General features: G+C 35.8%; 2 protein-coding genes across 2 annotated transcripts; one reads left to right on the top strand and one right to left on the bottom strand.

The window, feature by feature from the left end:
- The first annotated feature begins 674 nt into the window (after positions 1-674).
- LOC108778663 (uncharacterized) lies at positions 675-21,793 on the top strand. Its single transcript, XM_018545898.1, has 20 exons — positions 675-835; positions 1,445-1,566; positions 1,984-2,222; positions 2,789-2,952; positions 3,034-3,269; positions 4,388-4,547; positions 4,853-4,878; positions 7,572-8,630; positions 9,756-9,904; positions 10,792-11,070; positions 11,394-11,550; positions 14,489-14,808; positions 15,420-15,736; positions 16,458-16,687; positions 16,759-16,935; positions 17,369-17,912; positions 18,352-18,428; positions 18,556-18,632; positions 18,878-19,133; positions 19,671-21,793. The coding sequence occupies exons 1-20, from the start codon at positions 675-677 to the stop codon at positions 21,725-21,727; spliced, it is 6,807 nt and encodes a 2,268-aa protein (XP_018401400.1). The 3' UTR covers positions 21,728-21,793.
- LOC108778686 (uncharacterized) lies at positions 12,200-13,898 on the bottom strand. The gene is made up of 3 exons (XM_018545925.1): positions 13,648-13,898; positions 12,620-13,300; positions 12,200-12,436 (listed from the first exon to the last, which is right to left on the bottom strand). The coding sequence occupies exons 1-2, from the start codon at positions 13,870-13,872 to the stop codon at positions 12,650-12,652; spliced, it is 876 nt and encodes a 291-aa protein (XP_018401427.1). The 5' UTR covers positions 13,873-13,898; the 3' UTR covers positions 12,200-12,436; positions 12,620-12,649.
- Positions 21,794-23,630: the final 1,837 nt, after the last annotated feature.

Here is a 23,630-nt window from a genome sequence, read left to right as displayed (position 1 = left end):
TATTCTTCAGCGAATTTTTTACTCTATTGTGATAAGATAGGCACTATATCTTCATGAGTGACGATTACGAAACTGCAATAGCTGAAGCAGGTAAGGAGCGAACAATTTGATAATTTGCATTTTTTTCGGGGAAAAATTGTTTATTTTGTCACATCAGTTACAAAACCTGTCTAACACGACATGTTACTTTGACATTACGCAATATCTAATTTGTGGAATACGTGTGTGTGTGTGTGTGTTTTGCTAATTAGAAAAATAACTAAAAGTACACTTTTAATTTGCAAATTTAATGAAGGATGGGGTACCTGGCATTACTTCATCGTCACTTTGTGCGGTTTACTATCGCTTGCGGAAGCAAACACTTCTCTGACTGTTCCCATTGTGGCACCGCTGATAGCGTGCGATTTAAAGCTCAACAGAGATCACGCCATAATGCCCATCGCTACTTCCAATTTTGGTATATGATATCAAAAATTATTATCTTACGAATTTTATAATGAATTAGCAATTTAATTTGAATTAAATAATTTTATTGAATTAATTATCTAATAAAAAAACGGGAAATGTTAAAAAACATATATAATTTATATTTCTCGTTTATGTAAAATTTATCATAAAGATTTTCAGTTATAAAAATATTAATATATCGTTTTATTAAATATTGATCAGTAGGAATGGCAGTGGGTGCTTTTCTGTTTGGAACTATATCAGACGTTGCAGGCCGTAAAAAAATGATCCCGATTACTATGGGCATCATATTTTGTGCCTCGGCTTCTCTTTCCTTCGCTCAAGTTAATTTTTTTATAAATTTGTCGGTGTTTATGTTGGGAATGGGGTAAGTTCCTATCCTTTTATAATAAAAACTGTACAATTTGGAAAATCTTACGATGACGTTAAAGTGATAAAAAAATACTCGATGATTTATGAATTAAAAAAATATTTTTAAACTCTGTATTTACTTTTCATGTTGGCACATAATTCATATTTACAATTCTTTATGTCATTGCTTATACAATGACATAAATTACGACTTACATTTTTTATATGCAAAGAAGCGAAAAATAAAATTTGTCACAATTATTTCGAGAAAATTGTTTATTATAATATTTTATATATCAATTACATAATATTTCTAAACAAAACTTGATTACAACGAGACACGTTATATAACTGACATTATATAATATCTAATGATTAATTTGCATTTGTGAGATACGTTTTGCTAATTAGTAAGATATCTAAAAGTATTGTACATTTTTTTAATTTCCAAATTTAATGAAAAAGGAGGTATTATCTTTATCGTTACTTGTGCGGTTTACTGTCGCTTGCAGGAATATCACAATATATGCAGATTAATGCATTCGTAATTGCATGATAATGAAAGTGCGTATTTATTAATAGAATGACAATTATATAGTCATTGACATAGAGTTTATGTTTATAGAATAGCTGGAAATAATATCGTTCTGAGAATTTATCTCGTCGAATGCCTACCGATGAGAAAAAGAGGGACTTGTTTAGCAGTAATCGACATGTTTTGGGTAGTCGGCTATTTATCAGCCATAGGTAACTGGATATATTTATTTTACAAATAATTTCTTAGTTTACGTTAAATTTGTTGAATATTACCTTTAATTATTAATGAATTTTAATTTAATTCTTAATTTAGTCTTTATTAAATATTTTATACCCCTAATATTAAAATTTTGAACGCGTTAAAATGATCTCAAGGAATATAAAAAAAAACTTGTGGTTACTGAATTAGTGATTTATAAACGTAAATCTCTTTTTTACTTTATTTATTTAAATCTATTTATTTAAAAACTACAATGACTTTTAAAAGTAATCTTATTTTTTCATTTATTACATTAATTTAACATTAATGAGAGATAAGGAAATTAGATGATTTAATTATAGATCAATTAACGAATTAATTAATAAAAATTATGTCGAAAAATCTCAGAGATTCCTTTATTCGGAAAGGTGTTTCCTGGTCCATAATGCCATCCATTATACGTATGCTGGGCAAACAATTCCGGCCTAGTTCCTGGCGAGTATTCGCTATTATCTGCGGTACACCGAGTTTGGTGATCGCTTGCACCTCAGGTCTCCTACCACCGAGTCCTCGGTATTTGTTGCTCCGTCGACGGCCGAGACAAGCACTCGCGGTGCTCCAACAGATGTACGCCATTAATAATTTGAAACACGCCGATACCTACCCGGTATGGCATCTCAACGCGCTTTGTCGAAAATATCTTATTATTTCTTAGTCCATTTCTTCATTTGCTATCGCTTAAGTTCTGAACGGATGATTCTTTAAGCTCAGTTGTCGAAAGAAATGAAATGGTAGCATGGATATAGTAAATATAGAAAACAATATAGATAAAGATAAGAAATTAATATACACATTTATTAAAAATTATTTATTTTTAGTTAGACAAAAAATAAATATTTTAATGTTGCTTTTTTTTATCTGTTTAGATCTAGTTTTCCCAAAATGTTGACCCAAAAGATATAATAGTAAATTTTTTTTAACAGGCCAGGAAATGTATTATAGAATTATTTGGAATGAATTACGCGATTGAAATTATTCAATTATTTTATAGATTTCTATTTTCCAGAAAAAACGGAATAATTCCGATCGGACTCTATTCTAAATAATTCCAGTAATACATATTCAACAGAGTTAATTCAAGATAAATAATATATCTATTTTATAAAAGGCTTTTTATATTATATATTTGTTGATGACTTATTTATTTCTTCGGAATTGTTTTCCACGATCCAGATCAGGAATTTAGAAGACTGCGTGCGTCCTGACGACGAGGATGAAGCTGGCAGTATTCAAAGATACTTCACGAAAACCTGGGAACGGATCAACAGAATACACAAGTCTCCGTATAAACGTATGACATTGTGCGGAATATTAGCGTGTCTTCTGCATTTTCCCGGGTAATAAAAGACGTTTCTCTGTAAGATATTTGTCTCTTGCATACTTTGATTGCAAGAAGAATCACGAGAACGATATTTAAGATTCGTTTGGCTCGCTTTGTGGAACACGCACGTTCTTCAGGAAATGAAAGAACACTACGTCGTAAGCGGCACATGTAACATCGACGTCCAGAACATGGTATTGGATTTTTTGCAAAACTGCGATAAGGTGAATGAAGCTCGTTTCGAACTGCTATTGCTGGTATCACTAGGCTACGTGCTAGGAGAGACGTTGCTTATCGTTGGAATCGATGTCGTTGGCAGACGGCCGTATTTAAGTAAGCACCTTAAACGGTCGCCGAGAATCGCCGATCATAATTCAATTGAAATGCATTATTTAATTGGCTCTCAAAATTCTACATTCTTTGTCTGAAAGAGAATTTACAGTTCTCAAATTATCAGTTGACTTAAAATCTTTTTATAATTGTGACGATATCATTTTAATTCTCCGGAGCCGATGATGGATCTATTAAACCTAATCAGCAGAATTAAAAATATGACTTTATATAAAATAACGCGTTACATCACTCGTTACTAATTTTAAAAAGAAACACGTTACAATACGTTGCAATAAAAATAATGTGATCAATAGATACAAAGATAATAGGAGATTAAAGTAATGATAAAGATAACAACTGAATTCGTAAAAATGTAATGATGTTATCATGACCTATATACATAGAGTCATAGCAGAAAAATGTAACGATAACGATAACCACGTTACAAATAATCTCAAGTTATGAGTAGTTCTTAATTCTGTCAATCAATTGTATGCTTTTTATTACATTCTAATTTAAATATATTGTTATTTAAATAAATTTAATATTCATATATGCATTTTTTATATATAAATTATGTCATCTTGATTCCTAAAATTAACTAGTGTCTTTTAACATGAATTAATTGGGTCTCATATTAGACCCAGTATTAATAACTGCTTCATAGATTTTGACGTCAGCTCCAGAGTGTTAATATATTTAGTGTACGTACATGGTGTCCCGAATTACCAAGTCAAAATACTACAGTAAGAAAATTTACGAAAAATTAAATAAAAAAATATTGCGTGAATTTTTTTATTTCAAGCAGCAGTTTTTGGAATATAAGAATTTAAATACTATATATAACCAATTATAGATTACATTTAGACAGCTATCTGTCCGTAAATCGCGCATGTAATATTAGTAAGCGAGCACTTCGGCGTTCAAAAGTAGTCCACAATTGGATAATCATATTTAAACTCTTATTATCTCACAAACTATTGCTTAAAATAAAAATTTACAAACAACTTTATTATATGTATATACTTAATTTTTTGAAATTTTTCTTATATTGCAATATTCTGATTCGTAAATTTCGGAACACTGTATAAAAGGATCTCTTCTCTGATTGCTTTTAGTATTTTCGGGACTGGCGGGTGGTCTGGCTTCGCTCGTGCTTATTTTTCGGTTGCACCACGCAATTCGTGTAACTCTGTCGTCGATTTTCCTGGCCGCTTACGCTATCGGGCGCACGACGACGTGCGTTTTACTGCTGGAAAATTATCCCACCGCTCTGAGGTAGGTCGCGCAAAACAGAACGGCTGCACGTTCAGCTAATCTTAGACCGTCAGACGCATTTTTGGGAATCAAATGTTTGCGGACGCGACGGTATAAAACTCGTAGTTTCTGGTACCAATTTCCAGAGGTACAGTGATGGGCCTGACGAAGATACTTCCCTATTTGACGCTTTTCGTGTTGCAGTTCTATATGAGGACGACCTGTCTTCTAAGTATAATCGTCGCGTCGGCCAGCCTAATAGGTACGAAGAAACGATCGTTTGTGATACTTGCTGTATTAAACTAAATATTAAACATCTCTTGCAGGTGCGGCGATCGTGATGCTACTATTCGTACCTGATTTAACCAGATTACCGATGAAGGAATAACTACGTACTTCCAAGAATATATAAAAGAAGAATATCTACGAAGGAAACGATTGTATTTTTTTCACGATTACAATTTGATTTTACGTCTTTTCTTTGCCAATATCCATTAACATTGAATTTTTTAAATTGCAATTATCTTCGAGTTAGAATTATCAGTTCAATCCTCCGGAGCTGACGTTATTGAATCCACTCACATACAATTATAAACTTTTTTTTAAACATTTAATAAGTCAAATTTCTTTATATTGTATCTATAAATTTAAATTATTAAAATGTAATGATTATTAATAGTCATTTAAACATATTCTTTTTCTCTTATAGTAATGATTAGATACTTCAGTATTATTACTACATCATTAACCGATACCACCTAATTATTCTGGTTACATTCTAAAATATATTATTGTAATAATCAGAAATTTCGTTTATTTCCATACTAATTAATATTATATAAATTAAATAAGTCTAAATCTCAAATGCCAAATTTTTTCACTTCCAGATAACTTTAATCAGGAAATATATCTTCATTGTATTCTGGGAGATATATCCTGGATAAAGGTTACCTAGAGGTGAAGAAATTGGGAATTAGATCTAACGTCACACTGAGAATAATATAATATTTGTTTAAAAATGGACAAACCAAAAGATTCTGATTATATCAATGAGAAATCTAGTTATCTCAAGTTCAACTAGAATTTTAGTAGATTTAATTAGAAAATTTTCTGATTAAACTCTTTTTCAACCAAATGATTTTTTTCAGTGCAATAACTATGTTACAGATTTTTTACGTCAACTTCGGAGGATTACTACCTGTCTGTCAGATCTTATTCTACATTTTCTTAATAGATCCACAATTGTTAGCTATTGCGAGACTCTCCGCAGGGTCCTCCATCGCGCGGCGAAAGTAGCACGGCGAGCTTTATGATCGGTAACGTCATTCCGCGGCGCTTATAAATAAGGACCGTACGGTCGCGTCTTCCCGCCGCCGCGCCGCCTTCCCGTCTATTTTCGAAGGGAACAGGAAGAACGCTCTCGCACGCGAGCAGTCGCGCATGCCCGCGCCTCCCGACGCGAGACTCTCGTCTCGGCGTCGCGACGCCTTTGCAACTCGTACGTGTACCCAATACACACACACGCATCCGCCGTAAATACACACGGCGAATGCTCGTCACCGAAAATAATTCGGCGCGCTATCGCCGAAGTCTCGAAACGCGCGGCGTCCGACGAGCTTCTCGCTCTCGCAGCGAAGAGGCGACCTCGCGAGGTCGCGCGAGCGAATTCCCGTCGCTTCGGAGGCCGCCGCGAGGACAAAACGATCGAGAGTGCGCCGGGAACGTGAATCTGCGAATTTCAGTCGGTGATCGAATGAAAAAAAATAATAAAAAGCAAGGAAGGCGTTGTTCTCACGTGGATGTAATCGCAGCCAATTAATCGAAGCTCCGTCGAGTCTTTCAATATCATTGGTGTCCGTGGGTGATAAAAAGTAGATATTCTTAGTTCGTATTAATTATATTTCTTGAAAAAAAAAAAAATTATTCTATGATGAAATAAATTTTTAGAGATAAAATTTGATAATTTTTAAGCATTTTAAAAACGGAGCGGACGATTGGAGGATACGTAACGTCATTCTCTTCTTTGTGTTCGGATAAAGACTTGAGGAAATTTTTGGACGGAGTGTAACAAAGAAATCATGCGTCGCGTAAAGCAAAGGTGCTTTTTAAATCAATATAAATAGATATTTAAACAGGCGATTTAATGTTAATGCAGCAAATGTTACATGCTGTAGTGAAATTTAATGAACTTTTTGATATATTAAATTTTTGAATACATTAAACCACGAAACACTCACGTTCGATCGGATAAAAAGAAATCCATGAAGCAATTCGATGAAGCAATCATATAAAGACTACGGGAAACGTAAATTGTGGTGGAGAGTCTCAGTGGCACATAAATAAAGAAAGGAATTGATGCTTCTTCTTTGTACTTTTTGTGCTTTTCTAGCTCTCATAGCGAGAAGAAAAAGCGCGTTGGAGAAGCGACGTTAGTGCATTCGGACCCATTACCGCGCGTTCGCTTCCCATAATATTTATACGATCGGATGTTTACGGGAGGAATCAACACTTCGCTTGTACCATCAATTTATAGATCGCATTTCCGTCTGCCGGAGCGTACAGAAACAAATCTGACAACGAACATTTATTATAGTACAAACATTTGGACGAAGGTATTCGGGCCTCTTCGGGTAAATCAAAGTAAACGAAATATACCAGCAGTATAAAAGAATACGTAATCAAATTTTTCTAATCAAAGAAGCTCGATACGCATAATAATGACAAAATAAAAAAAACAATCTTTATGAGCGCATAACAATTTCAAGAAGTATTTCGATATTACAGCTTTCGTTTACTGAAGCAACGAAATAAAAAACAGATTTGAACAAATATTTAAAGAATAAAGACATTTAGACCTGAAAAGATATTCAGCACGAATTCATGTTATTCGAATTTTATGGATAGAATAACCGCGTGACGCGTTACAGCGCTGTTTCGGTAAAACCACATAAAAGATGACAGCGTCGTTAAATTTCTATGATTGTCATTCGTTAGATACTACCCATCGCGTTCTGCGGAATATTTAGATTTTGCGTCTTCGCTCAGCAATCTATTCAATGGCGAAGGATAATGCCCGCCCGGCCGAGGAATCCGGCGCGTTCGAAGCCGAGAGGAAGTTCGACAGGTCGGGCCCGAGCCGCTCGCGAGATCAAAGGGGAGCTGGCAGGGTCAAGGACAAGCCCGAGGAGGGTCGACTTCCGACCCCACCCCCGGATCCGCAGTGCCCGCCGGTTGCCCTCGTACGAGATCATCCCTCGGAGGTGACGTCTCGCGGGCCCGAGGAGGAAGAGGAGGATCTCGCGGCTTATCTCGGCGAGCTCGGCGCGTCGTCGTTCGAGGGTCACTCGTTCGATTACGACACCACGCCAAACTCGGCGACCTCGGCGATGGGTGGCGACGCGACCCTCTTCACCGAGGAGGCGTTCGAACACCTGGACCGACTGTGCACGCTGACGGAGCAGATCCTGGAGCTGCGTACTCGCAGCTCCGAGTACTTCCGGCGCGTGCGGGGTCTGGAACGCGCGAAGGTTCAACGAAATGCTAATCGGCGGCTGGAGATCGCTCTGGCGAACGGTGAGGAGTTGCATCATGATTTCGTCGACGAAGATACCGGCTTCGCGGAATCGCTGTTGGACGCGATGCTGTCGAATAGCCGAGATGCCGTGTCATCGACTCCGAGAAGGAACGAACGTTCGAGCGTACGATCATCCGCTTTATCGAGACAGCGAAGCCGATCTCTCGCGCTGACCGAGCAAAATCTCGGATCGCGTCTGGTCGAGCAGATAGGTGAGGTGGACAAAAGTCCTGCGAGGAACGCGGGTCGCAACAGCGGCCCGAAAGTCAGTAAGTGGACCAGGGTGAAGGCGGCCTTCAAATGGGAGCGTGCGTGTACGAACGATCTCGCGGACATCGCGGAATCGGACCCACCAACGACTACATCGTCAACACCGACAACGAGGTATCTCCGAATTCCAGATGCGAACATCGCCGGAAGCTGGAGCACCGGATCGGCGCTGTCGCCCTGCACCAGTGAAGTCTCCAGCCCATCTACGCCGATCGGCAGAGTATCGTCCGCTTCGTCGTCCAATGACGATGTATTCGACGGTGAGAATATGCATCTACCGTTTTCACAAAGCGTCCTCTAAAGTAGATGCTGCATTATACATTCATTAATTCAGAGGCAATTTGGTTTAGGATAGAAATTTCGAAACTATTATCGAAGTCATTTTAAAATGAAGGGTCTTCGCGGACCAAGCTCCAAAATTGTAAATTGATTTTATATGTATATATATATATATAAAAGTTTCTGATTAGGTATAAGCAAATTTTTTTCTTAATAGAGGATTATCAAAGTATTTAAGGCTCTTATTCATTCACTACTACATTGTGATGTCAAAAGTGAGAAAACAAAATAAAAATATCCTCGCAAAATATGTTAATATAAAAATATATTTTAATAGCTGCGTCTACCAGAAAGAAATGCTTTGTAACTGTAAAATTTTGTAATATGATTGATCTCGCTTTTAGTTTCTCACTCTAAACTACCAATCATATTAAAGAATCTGACAGCAGTTACAAAGCTGCTTTCTTTGTTAAACGCAGCCAATAAAACAACATAATCAATAAAACTGAAAGAAATATTGCAAAATTTCTATTTGTTTTGTTAATTATTAAATAATTATATATGTGATAATAAATTATGCATAATAAAAAACGAAATAATCTATGTTTACAGCTATAATAAAATGTCAATTAAATTGATGATATATTATAGAGATATTAAAATAATATTTATTTTGATATATTATTTTAATTTCTCCCCGAAATAAGAAGGTAATTTTTAGCATATTTTTAACTTTATTCTATCAATTACAAATATTGTTTTCTTGAAAAATATTTTTATTAAAATATATATTTGTATAAGCATCTTTAAATTGTGTATTTTCTCATTTCTGACGTCACAATTTAAAATAATGTGATGAATAAATAAAGGTATTAATATTAAAAGAGCAGATTCGATCTTAAACTTGATATTTTATTAAATATATTCAATAATTAATGTATTAAAAATATGATGCAGTAACAGGAGTATATTTCTCCTCTTTTTTCATTAAATTATGATCTCTCTATATGATAAATAATATAATAAATCAGTAATTTTGAGTCTTTATATAAAATATTATAGAAGACGAATATTCTGTTAATAACAATAATGGTACGTTTTTTTAGATTCGCGCAAAAATATCGTGAACTATCCGGACCGACAATCGCCTTTCGTGAAGGATGATAGAAAAAAGGAAGATTCAGATCGGTACAATCGATCGCTCGATCGCGACACTTCCGTCACGGAGAGCGCCGATTCCATAGAATCTCCTGAGGTAATTAGGTAATATTAAGATAAGAAAATTAATTGCAGCAAATGTAATTTTTATTCTACGTGCTGAACTACATATATATATACATACCACAATGTGTTTTGTTGCCATACCGAATTGTCGCGTCGTTCATTCAGCGGTGATTCGCGACACGAGAGTAGCAATTCGATAAGAACGTCCCGCGAAATTCCTTTTCCGCGACACGAGTGGCGGTGTACATACAAGTGCCGACTTAAAAATATCCACGGCAACATGCGCGCACGACCGCGCCCGTTGAATTTCTTTGATCACCGCATCGCGAACGTATCCGTTAACAGACAGACGGTTCCATTTTAAGGCGAATTTTTTTAAGACAGTCCCCTAGCTTAAATCGCACTCATATAACATCTGTAGATGAGATTTTGGGACAACCGACTAGCAAGCTTATATAAACGTTCTATATAATTATTTTGATGGTCTCCAACAAAATTATTTTCAGATCTAGATCTATTTAAATTTTTAAGTACTTCTCAGCCAAACATTCTTTCCGTGAGTCTGTTTCTTCTTTTTCCGAGTACATATCATTAAATTTATGATATTAAATTATACCCACATTTAGAGAAAAGAAGAAGAAAATTATTTACATCTTGACACTCATAAAACTTAAAAATAACAAATTATTATTATAATTCAAGAGATCGGGTTGATATCCTCCTTTGATATCTAATAGAAGTTTTCGATACTTTCATTAAAAATAATAATTTATTTTTGATGAATATATTATACGTATTGTATGATAAATGGGCATTGATCACTGCGGAATTCATAAATGTATGTTTTGTTCCAAGGGAAAGGATGAGAGGAATTCAAATTTTATTGTTACTTCGAAATTGTTATGTTCCCTTAATCAGGTTAATCGCGGTAAACCACTGATTCGCATTATATCGGATGCGGATGCGACAATAATGTATGCTGCAAGCGGAAGCGGGAAAGATCCGGAGGTGTCGCCGAAGCGGCCGACACCGACTCTGACGATCACGATACCATCAAACGAGGAGGAAATCAGAAGTTTGTCCTCACCGGAATCGATATCTCCGCTTCCGTCGAGCGCACAGGATTCCGGTGGGAGCTCGCCGCAACGCCCCAGGATGCGGCAAGACATTTTAAGCCTAAGGGAATTCAAACGACAGGTTGGAACGATTTGCACAAAATTATAATGTTTACAGTTCCGTATTTTCATATTTGCTTATCACTCTTAAATATAGACTTAATCGTCGCGTCAAGTAAAAGTTTCGTATAACGTTTGCCGAAACTGAAACGGAATTATTCCCTTCTATCTTCTACGTTTGGGGATGTATCGCTTGCGGTATTTGAACGAAATACACGTCTTCTTAGAAAATAACGCTGTAAATAACCCGTTTCCTCCAAATTCCGCGGCGATGCTTTCTCTTGCCAGACGGTTGTCGCGGTCGTCGTGTTGCCGTGACACGTAGAATGTGATGTTTGCTTCCAGTATTCGACGATCGAGGAAGCGGTAACGCCAGCGCCAAAGATACAACAGCAAGATTCGAAATGGAACAAGGTCAGACGTGCTTTTCTGACAAATGCCACTTTCAGCGTTCCTCCAAGCCCGATTAGAGTGGTCGCGGCGCAATCGTTTATGAACGATGGTGAGAATTTAGCGAAGCTTTCCAGAGAACGCGTCTTTAAACCAATATACAGTTTGCGAACTCTGAGCTAACATTAATCTCTGTGTGCTAATAATATTAGAAATTGTATTAATCGCGAAGAAGCTATCGGGTAAATACTAACCGTGTGAGTAACATAATTTATACTGGCAAGACATTGATTAAATATTGGCATGCATTGAGGGGGATATATTGGGCCAATGTTGTGTCAATAAATTGTGCTACTAGAATAATAGTAACTTATACAAACACACATATATATAGATATTATAATTTCCCGAAATCAACAATATAAATGTAATACAACACACGTAACAGCTTATTATTGTACATAACTATGTTATTATTTTTACTTAACAATGTAACTCTTATATGTGACTTGTGTTGTATTACATTTATATTGTTGAGTTCGAAATTATAATATTAATATATTATATTATTATTATTCTAGTAGAGCAAAATTTACTGGCACAACGTTGGTACAACAAAAAATTATAACGTTGTTATAATTTTTTGCTATGTGTGTGTTACTATTAATTGATGTTTACTGAATATTAATACAGAAAACTTAATTTGTAATACATATATATTCTTGAATTAAATCTTTTCCAAAAATCTAAAACTTTCGGTCCCTATATAATTTTAGAATTCCATTTCCACGTCCAGTAGGTTTACGACTGATTCTCGTCAAGTTTTTCGCACTTTTCTGCCATAAATCTTCATTTAAAAGAAACATTATGTACGTATATCCAATCACAAAGGCGCGCGAAGATAAACGGCTCTGTTACGCATTTATTTCTGAAGTTTGAAACAGAACTTTGAGGCTGACTTCTCCGAATTATTCGCAATTTTGAGATTGCTTGATTAACTAAATGATTAATTAAAAATTATTTATTGATTGAAATTAATCATTAATTATTGAAATAAAATTAATTATTAACTGATAATTAAGATTTGATAATTGAAAATCAATTATTTAGTCTCAATCATCAATTCTAGAATTACACTTTTAGAATCCGTTTAATATAGCTTGCGCTTATATTATACTTACTTATTATTTCTCAGTTACACGTTTTTTGCACTACTTTTTCGAATTCTTCAGCTGGACGATACATTTTTCTAGGTACCTCAATAAATCCGTTGTTTTTTTATTATTTATCTCTATCGCTTCCTGCGTCGTCATCTCATGTGCTCTCAGAATTGTTTCGCGAAACTCGGCGATCTCTTTGAACTTACGACGTGCTTCCTCCTTCATCCGATCGAACATTTTTGTCGCTTCGTCTGACTGTTCCTTCGTGCATTTCGTGAGATCGAGAGGAAGATAGTGTTTGCGACACATGGCGAGATTTCTCTCCGCGCTTTCAATGCAGATCGACACGTCGCTTCGCAATTTCTTTAACATAGACGCTATACGCTTTTCATTTGGACCGATCGCTCGTTCCACAGCGTCAAAAGATCGTTTTATCTCATCATTGAGTAGCAACGTCTTCTGTCGCATCCAGCTGCCGTAAGAAACGTCTAATTTCATCAATTCGTCCAATTTTTCCGTCGTCTTTTTAAAGAGACTCTCTGATTGAGTCGTACGAGCGGCTCTATTGCTATTCAAACGACTCTTTATGTCGTCCGAAATCAATTGCGATTCATTCTCCACGAATTTGATTAGATCCTTAGTATGAAGCTTTAGAGATTTTCGTACCTTTAAATACTCGTCACTGGTCGTAATTGTTTTGCACTAAAATTTATTATGTTTTATAAAATTACATTAATAAGGAATAATATTATTATATATAGTACGTTAGGTATTCTGAGATAATTTTCTTAGAATTAGCGGGTTTCACTTTTACAAAACATTTTGTTAAATAATCCAATATTCAAATGGTCGCCTCTTATATTGAGAGAGAGGAGATTTAAGAATCGGTTAAATTTTTTTTAATGATACAAAAATATTTTATGGAAATTATTAAAGGATTCATATAACCAATAAAATTTTCAAAATTTGCATTTAACCTATTCGCACATTTTTGTTAAAAAATTTGAGAGAAAGTGTTTAATTAAACATTTAGGCAATTTGAGATTTACTTTAGGCTTTGATTTGGAAAACAATTTTTGACAGCAGATTTGTACAAATGATGGAGAACATTGTTCCAGCCTTTTTTGTTGTTCAAAGGTTAAATGAGTTTTATTTTCAGACTCGATAAACTTGTCGTTTTGTGACATTTTCTTACTAAAGTCAAAAACAGGCAATGAATTTCTCGTAACATTATTTAGAATTTGACAGCACACTTGAAAATTTTTTGACAACATGCCAATTACATCACACGTGTCACATGTTGCTAATGTCAAAACGAAATAAAAATTGTAATTGTTGTATCGGTTGTGTGTACATATAACAAACAAAAGACACAAGTTTTTAATTTAATTTAAAAAATATGTTAAAGTATATTTAATACAATTAATTAAGAATTAAGCAATTAAAAATATAATTTTCAAATTATATTGTAGCAAATAAATAATTATATATACATATATGATAAAAATATAGCACGATGACAATGTAACGATACTGTCGTTAAAGTTACAAGTCACTTTACTGTACTGTACTTCAATTATTATTGCTATTAAGTGCATCTCACGGGAACAGCTTTAATTTAATTATGATCGAATGGATATCGCTGTCTTTTTTAAATGAATGTTTGTCATCAAGCTTCTATAAGCTGTTCTATCTCTGGCTTTAAACTCCGCTTGAGAAACACGACTAATCTACTCGAAAGAAGTACTCGCGAAGATTCTCTCTTAACTCTTTCGCATGTTTATTATGCGCTTCTCGTCGCTGCATAAAATGTATTCGTTGTAAACGCAGATACGCGCCGAGCTCGCAGCCTTAGCGAAAGCGTCGAGGATCTCGGTAAAACCGTTGCAGGTACCAACAACAACGGCAACCACTATCGGGAAGCGCGCAGGGATTATCAGGCGCTGCGGGAGAAGTTCGGTGCCGAGTTTCACCGGAAGCTAATCGAGTGGGAGCGATTAAAGGGCCCTCAGAACATTCGCAATGGCCTGCCGTTGAACGAAGAGCGTCTCGCGCCCGAGTTTAGGAAAAAACTGCAAGACTGGAAACGAGCGAAGAAAGGTCGCCGGTCCAGCGCGGCTATCGAGCAGCAACGCGTCAGCCGTCGACGGTTGACCGACTGGCAGCTCTGGCGCTCTTCTTCGTCGAAACCCGAGCCCAGATGTTACGGCGTACGTTGATCTCGCGAACACTTGTGCGAAAAATAACAAGTGTTCTGAGAAAAGAGAGGGTTGCCGGATTAAAGCTGTAATCTTGTACAATTTAAGACGATTTGTTCCCAAATAGCGAAATCCTTTTTATTGTGTCCATATCAGAGATTAGTAATTGAGAATGAAATTGAAATTGAATTTATAATCAACCAAAAGAAAAAGAAATTAATATAGTAAAGTGAATATGACCAAAAAATGAGCAGATTTAGGTAAAACAAGAAAATAATAAAATTTATTACAAATTAATATTTATTTATTATAATTTATTATTTCTTTATTATTTTTATTACTTTTTTTTACTACGTGGTTTAATGAAGAGTTAAACTTCACTTTACTAAAACTAAACTTTGCTTTAATTAGTCAAATTCAAATTTAATTTCAATTTTGATCTGTAGTCTTTAATATGGTCATTATCATAAATTTCTAATTAAAATAAAAGATTAGAAACGATTTTTTATCGAAAAAACTTTGCGCATCTAAAAAATCTCTTTTGCATTAGGATTGATACAATCTACATGCTTTTTTCATTTGTAATATTTCTAAATATTTTATCGACCTTTTACGCACGATAGAAGAATCAGAACTCGACCGGCTCGCGCGGAAGCTGCGCGAGTATCGGCAGCGCGGGGAGCTTCGGCAGTGATGGAAAGCAATATCTTTGCGAGGATTTTATCAAGAGGATGGAGACGTGGAGGAGGATGAGCGAGGCCTCATGTCGAAGTGGCGAGAGACCGAAATCACCGACGACAAATCGTGTTGCGTCTGACATTGATGAAACGGAGTTTCTTGCTTTGGAAAAGTTGCTTCTGCTATTTGGGCAGAGGACCAAGAAGGAACTTCGAGAGAGCGATGCGAGGCAACTGAACGATTGCTTTGATGCTGATTCGAGGTACGAAAGTTTGTAAAGTTGTACACGAACTGTGTAAAGAATATCTGAGAGATATCACGTTTTTTAAGTTCTAAAAACAAAATTGTAAAATATGACAAAATACTATTTATTTAGAATATTGAGTTCTAGTGAAATAAAATAATTTTTACATATAATATGTTTTATAATCCATAATGTGATGAACAAAAAATGTTAAGGCTCGATAATGAACATCATAAATTTTATATTTTTTAAGATCCAAGATGATACGAGCATCAAAATTGTTTGCGTTGTGAGTTTGAAAAAATTTCGACGCGCATTTAATCTACATACGTAGTATATAAATTCATATGAAATTATATATTAGAAGCATCCAGCTTGACTTTTATAGTATGTTTTCATCGGTATTCAGTTTTATATTTTTGATGCCAATAACTCAAAAATGATCTATTATTGAATTTTATATCCTTTTCATTATATTATAAGCTATGTATTATTATATGTATGTGTAAAAATTAATTCATTATCAGAACTCAATTTCTATAATCAGTGCGGAATCTATTAAGCCTCAAATTTTGTTTGCCGAAATTGCCATGAAACATTTTTCTTGAAAGACATCATTTCTAAATTTTTCGAAATAATGTAATAGATCACTTCTTTACTGTAATACCTCTATTAAATAAAATAATAGAAGTTAATCGCGCTTTGCGAATTACTGAGTCAATTTTACGGTTGATTCAAGATTCATGGCTGCGTCTCGAGGCGTAAACTGTGGTAACGAAGTGTTGATTCGCACATCCGTCGGCTCTTACCGTTTCGAGGGTATATCTCGAGAATTTACGAGGAAGCTGTACGACTGGGAGAAATACCGCGGGATATCCCCGAGATCTTCCACGTTTCGCCTTTTGGGACCGGGCTACACGCCGTTCGCTCAAGATTCGGACGAAGTTGCATTAACAGAGCCAAGTACGAAAAATGAAATTAAGAAATTTTGAAAAAACACTTGATAATTTGAAATAAAATATTGTTATTCCGTAATTATGCAGATAAGAATCATGCATTCCACTGGACTCTGAAGCGATCTAAATCCGATGGTAGTGTCTTCGAAGGCAGCCTTCGCGACGAATCGTTCACATTACGTCGCTCCACGAGTCTCCAATCTCTTACTTCTGCTGATAAACTCGAAGACGATAATCGAATAGATGTCTTACCGGTCTCTAGTAAGTACACTAGTTATACTAATGATCTGTCTTTAACGTTTTTAATGTTTTAACATTTACATGTTAAAACACACGGGAAGTCAAGAAAAAGTTAAAATAATTTTATTTTGATGTCCCAAAAAATAAAATAATTTTTTATTACAAAATTTGATTATTAAAAATTAAAATAAAGTTATTTTAATTTTTTATTATTATTCCTCGCCGTCATTTTAATGTCAATTTACTACCTAAGCTTTTACATTAATTAATTGATTTAATTTTCAAAAGTATAGTTTTATATTCTTAATTAATTACAGTATAGTATATGTTAGTATTATAATAGTAATTTTATAAAATATTACTCTTCTCTTTATTCATTTTATCCAAATTATATCTGCTGTCATATTTAATTTTCTATCAGTTACTAATAATTTATTGCATCCATTTGTCTCAGATAACTCACAGAGGATCAAAGATCCGGAAGATATAGCGGTAGAGGATTCCGAGCCAGAGGCGATGATTGTCGACATCGAGGACGTTATCGAGGAAACCGCCAGTCCCTTGGCAGGAGTACAACCTCATCAAACGCCAGTGTACTCCGTCGCAGCCAGCGAAACCACCAGCATCGCCGTTCCTCTTGGCACAGTTACATCAAGTCACGAGCCTTCTCCGGTGTTCTTGGTCAAGACCGAGGACGATGAAGACTGCGAACGTTGGAATATTGGGAAGATCGGTCCGCAAACTTGCTCGAGCGAGAACAGTCCGAGTCCAGAGTACTTTCCGGTATCCGAGGATTGGTGCCGAAGAACATCGTTGGATGACGACAAGTCGAACTGGGAGTCGAGCTGGTGCAAAGAAAGCAGGGAAGACGATGATTCTACAGGATGGACCGAGAAAACACGACGCTCGATTCCAGATTCTGGCGATTCCGTAAAATCCGACCGTTCGATTGGATGGAATCGAGATATTTGGGATGAATCGGGCGATGAAGCGAATAGGTAAACTTCGAATCAATTTTCTCAAAAAGTTATTACACGGAAAAAGTGGTTTTGCTGAAGTGTATTTAAAAATTTAGTTAAATTTATCTCTCTAAATTTTTGAAATAAAGTCTTATTTTAAAGAATAAAAATTAAGTCTTTAAAAAAAGTGACTTAATTTTCAATCTTTAAGAGTAAGATTTTATTTTTCAGAATGAGTTTTTACTCTAAAAGATTTAAAGATACAGATCTGAAAGTAATTCGGTTAAAATCAAAATAATTATGCATTTTGTAGACTTAAATTTTTGTACTATTGCTTATGTTGGCATTTTTTACATAGTTTTAATGATCTAATAAAATTACTTTCAAATCTATATTTGACTAAATTTTTAGATATTTCAGCAAAATCGTTCTTTCCGTCCTACGACAATCGTGTAAAAAATCAGTGATGTGTTCTCAGAGATTCGATGGTATTCGAATCACCTTCCACATCGATCTGTGAAAATAAAAATGATACAAAAAAAGAAGATTTTCTCGGTAAAGTATTTTATATATATATTAATTTGTCTTAACAAAATTAAGTATTTAATTATTCTTGTACTGTGTGTTTTAGAGATAAACCAAAGATATATTATTCTTCTTATTATCCGATATTCTATTTCAGAAAGTGACAACGCCGGATCTGTTCAATTTAAAAATCTCGAAATCTCATCGACGACATCGAATGCGGAAGAATTTATGGTACATTAAAAATTAAAATTTAATTTTACTTATACTTACTTTAATGTTTTTATTTTGCACGTTTATCTAACTTTAATCATTTTTACGCAAAGCATGAATAAAAGAATTAATTGCCTGTTTACGAATAAAGTTGCTTATTGCTCAAGATTCGCAAGACATTCCAGTCACTGCGTCGAAGTAAACTTTTTGGAAAAGTAAGTTTTATTATAACGCAATTGAAATTAGAGTCCTGTCGGTACAACCAGGACCCACCGCGTACGTGCAAGGGGATGGATGAGACGTGTAAGAAGAAGCTCGAGGATCTAGCAGATGAATCATTGAACAATAAGCGGAGGAGCGATGCGAAGAATCTCCAAGATGACAAAGATGATGAGAACATCAAACGAGGAGACACGATTCTCAGCGCAGAATTTTGCGCTTATCAATTAACAAAAACGATACCATCTTCAGTTTGCCCCGATTCCAAGGAAACTCCACTAAAATTATTGAATTCAAATTCAGGCAAGTCCATATTCTTCTTCAATTTTGTAATTTTTAAGTTTTGCATTAAGGATACACGTGTCATAAAACTCAAGGCATTATCAAAAATATAAAAATAACTTATTGTTCTAAAATATTACATCTATGTAAAATTTAAGCACAATTCTCTCATTGATTTTTTTGTACGTCTTTATTCTTATATAAAATCGTGTTTTGTAATTATTTACTAATTTAATAAGAAAGTAACATTACGAGTTAAATTAAATATTTTAGATACACCAATACAATTCTAAGAAATAAATGCAAAAATTTATTTGGATCCAATTACTCTTTTAAAAGTTATTTACTTAAAACTGAGAGATAGTAATCAATTAAAATTTATATGGATTAAAAAGCATTGAGCAATAGTACTTTCAATACTTAAAAAAAAGTTTTTTTAAATTTGGCTTCTTTAGTTTCTTCGTTCATACGTCTTTTTAACTGAAATTGTACAATCAAAACATTTTTTTTTATATCTTTTTCTCTCACAAAAATTCCAAAAAAATTGTTTTCTCGTAGATGATATCAAAGATACATCGAAATGCAATGGCGTTAATAGCGAAAGCGAGGCTTCAGCACATTATGAGAGTTGCGATTCATCCGAGTTGCAGACCGATGCGGATCGGCATTATGAAATTCTCACGTTTAAAACCGACACGTGCGGCAATACAATGGATAATCGCTTGTACGAGCCAGTCGACTATCACGAAATTTACAGCTCTCTATCTGATGACAGAGGCAACTGCATAAAAGATATTTCTTCATCATTGAGATTACCAGAAATTAAAAAATCCAATCTCTTAGAAACTCCGAGAAATCTCTTTAGCAATTCGACCATTCAGACTATTCCTATGACAGTCTCTAGGAACAATGAGACGCGCAATTTGGAAAGAATTCTGATCAACGAGGGTACTTTGAATAAGATAATTGTTCCTACGGCGTGCACGGAAAGCGGAACGAAATCTACAGAAAGAATTCGAGATCATTTCGGAAGTGCAAATCGTCGGAACGACATCGCGGCTGTTAACAAAAAGATGATTTGCGATCATCAAGTCGAATGTGTCAAGAAGGATGGCTCTTCTACCAGAAATGTCTTCGTGAAAACAAAGCGCATGATCTTCGGCCCGTTCCGTCGAACGTCAGAAGATCGATCGTCCTCGAGAAAACAGAGCGATAGCTCCGTCGATAGTCGGCTTCCACATTCGTCAAAATCCAAGAGCAAGTCGAGATCAGCGTCGCCAAAATTGGGCCGACCAGACGCTCTACTGCGCGTATCATTATCGCTGCCGTGGCCACTGCGTTCTACGTCGAAGGAGAGTGAGATTCCCTCCGAAGCCGGGTCCAGAAGAAGCTCAGGAAGCAAGGCAGGAAATGCAAGAACAACCCAAGAGAAAAATTCACCGTACCAGGAGAATAACATGGGTAATAAGAGACTAAACAAAGAACTAAGTAATAAAGAGCCACCATTCATTGATGAGGATCAAGAAGAAATTTATCAGTCAGACACAGAGTTCGCGACAATGAACGCATGCTCGATCGGGAATACTTCTGTATCGGGAATTTCTGAGCAACTAGAAAAGTCAAAAATAACAATGCTCGAACACAATCAAGGTGCATGCCAAATGCAGGGTGAGTTTAAATACAATCAGACACACGACTATAGAAAACGCGATAAAGTCAAGTGTAGTGAAGTGCAATTCGAGGGAAAATGCGACGGGAAAAGAAACCGCAGCCAGAAGCGAGAAGAGGAGTGGCAAGAGGAGATGAAATTCGGTCGAAAACAGGACGAAGCGAAGCAGCAAGACGAGAATCACTTTAGATGCGACGCGGTACCATCGGACTTGATGCACAAGCTCAGGATACTTTCAGATGCCGCGGCGAAAAGAGAAGGGCGAACGACGACAGCAGAATCCTGCGTGGTTAGCAGTTTGGAATCGCGTTCCTCCAGGATAAAACGAGCCAAGGAAAGCTTTCTGTCTCGGCGGGGTGGTCCTTTCTGTCGCTCCGTAATGGAACTAACGGAAGCTGCCGCCAGTCCTGAAGATCCTTGGAGACGAACATCGACGACAACAGAAATATCGAGGTCGAACGAGACCGCAGTGACTGCTTCGAGCTCGCAAGAGTCGAGATATGCGAGAAACGATACAGAAACGATGAGGTTGACCGTGGAGAATGAAACCGTGTCTTTGGGCGAGGACAAGATCGACGTTCGAGCGGATTCGCTGGTGAAATCAGCGAGTGCCGGAATGATCAACGTGGATCCCGACACGTTCGATCGACTGGTCACGGTCGATCGTGGATGCGAGTCTTTGCCGAGGGCCATTGCGAAACACCGCGACTCCTCGAGCCCGTTGGCGAAGATTGTCGGGAAGCTAAAGCTTTCGCGATTAATTCGTGCCCGAAACGTCGACGGCGGCAACATGAGCACGATCACGACATTGTGCAGGCAGAGTTTGTTGATCGATATGCGAAACGATCCTAGAAATCAAAGTAACGAGCGAGAGACTGAGGATCCAGTCGAGGAGGACACTGATGACGAACATTCGGATGAATCTTGTAAAACAATTCACGAATGAATTAATCTATTTTTCAATCGAGATTTATATTATGTAATATTCCAGGTGTTTATAATTTTTTTAAAATATGGCTCTTAAGTTTGTGCTTCTTATAATAATGAAAAGATATTAATCTTCAGTCATAAAGCTTATAGTAGCTTATACAAGCGAATTAGGAAGACACGTGTAATTCAAGTGTTTTAAGAGAACTGTACTTTTTAATTGAATCGCATGCGCGCGTTTAAACGTCAATAGAGAGAATGGTACTTTTAATTTTTTGAAGAACGCGCTGTAATTTTGATATTAATCATTTTGCAAAGTTGAATTTAGAAATTCTTTTTATCAATTGGTAGATATTTAAATAATTTATTTATTACCGAGAAACATTAATGACTACGCATTAAGTTATAAGCAATTAAAAGAACTTCTCGCGACTTAAGCTTCTTGGGAATTAATAAGTAACTAAACAATTTTTCGTGTAACAGTTATATATAACGAAATACTTAATAAAAATAAAGGATGAGGTAAAACAAGATCGATGCAATTCACAGTAGAGCTCAATTTTATAACATAGTCTTTTTTATTATTATAGTTCTTTGTTTATAATTTTTTCAATACCAGTTAGTATGGATAGGGTAGAAAAAATTTATATGAGCAGTAAATAGTGCATGAATTATTGTCTGAATTAATCAGTAATTATTATATATACAAACTATATAATACAGGTATGTGTACAAAAATTGGTCCTCAGTTTGGGTTCTCTTCAGTGCTTATTGATCTTTGGAAATCAAATAGGTACAATCACAATATCAAATATTTGAAATAATTAAGATCGTCCTATATATGATAAAGTCCATATATTCAAATTAAACACAATAATTAACGCACTTTTTTCTTTCTTTCATTTTATGATTTGTAGAGCCAGAAATATAATTTATTTTAATCTTATTGTCAACGTAATAATTAATTATGCAGGCACACATGCAAAATGTGTCAGTCAATTGTGTTGAATGTCGCGAGACTCTTGCAAATGGATTCATATTTTTGAAAGAAATATTTGTTATTTTAATTATTGCTATTTTAATTATTATTACACTGATAGAAAATGTACTAAATTTTAATAAATAATTGTTTATACAATGCTAATATAACATTTATTGTATCAGTCAAATAAATATAACTTTACATTTGGTAAATGTTCAACTGGCACTATTCAAGCAACTATTTATTAAAATTACTATATTTTTTCATGTGTATATTAAATTATGCAAAGTTGTGTTTTTTTTAAATAATGCATGAACATCGTGCCCCCCGTTTTTTCCTTCCACAACGAATAGTAAACACAATGAGACGACGGTTACGTTTTTGGCCGGTGTTTGATTAAACAGGATTAATGTCCCCGGGGCGATCTCAAGTGGCGAGGGGAAAGTGAGGGGTGACGTGCGCGTGTCGTAAGCGCGTGCCTCCCCGAAGTCGCCACGGCTCGATTCTTCCTCACCCCTTCGCCGTCCCACGTGCGTGCCCTCTCGAGCCGCTCCTCTGGTCGAGCCGACCCTTCCGCTGTTGCGGCGGAAGCCCTTTCCCCGTGAAACCGAGAGAGGATCGAATCGTCGAACCATCGCTCGATCGCATTAAGCGGATTTCATTTGCCCTCCAAACGATCGTGCAAACAAACCGCTCGACTGGCGTCAGCGACTCATTTTCAGCGTGCTTATTGTACAAAGCGTAACGACGACGGGACTGCATGAGAAGGATGTTGATCTCCGACGAATCAACATCCCTTGGGATACCAGGGATATAAACTCGCGTTTACGTTCTACTGGGTTTTAATTTTCTTCTTTACATACGTGTCTCGTAAATGAAACGTTCAACCTTTTTTCGCAAGCATTGCAAAAAAACGTTGATTGTTTAATTTATTTCTGTG

Source organism: Cyphomyrmex costatus, unplaced genomic scaffold (assembly GCF_001594065.2).
Source record: "Cyphomyrmex costatus isolate MS0001 unplaced genomic scaffold, Ccosl1.0 scaffold506, whole genome shotgun sequence".
Classification (NCBI taxonomy): domain Eukaryota; kingdom Metazoa; phylum Arthropoda; class Insecta; order Hymenoptera; family Formicidae; genus Cyphomyrmex; species Cyphomyrmex costatus.
The sequence above is the reverse complement of the archived record's forward strand: the minus strand, read 5'-3'. Positions and strand labels throughout refer to the sequence as shown.

Bases quoted from the DNA above. Each gene is read 5' to 3' on its own strand.
- LOC108778663 (XM_018545898.1), top strand. From the start codon at position 675: ATGGCAGTGGGTGCTTTTCTGTTTGGAACTATATCAGACGTTGCAGGC. The intron at 8,631-9,755 runs GTGAGAATATGC...ACGTTTTTTTAG, and splicing joins CAATGACGATGTATTCGACG to ATTCGCGCAAAAATATCGTG. The intron at 17,913-18,351 runs GTAAACTTCGAA...ATGTGTTCTCAG, and splicing joins TCGGGCGATGAAGCGAATAG to AGATTCGATGGTATTCGAAT.
- LOC108778686 (XM_018545925.1), bottom strand. From the start codon at position 13,872: ATGTTGTCAAAAAATTTTCAAGTGTGCTGTCAAATTCTAAATAATGTT. The intron at 13,301-13,647 runs GTAAATCTCAAA...AATAAATTTTAG, and splicing joins TTTCCAAATCAAAGCCTAAA to TGCAAAACAATTACGACCAG.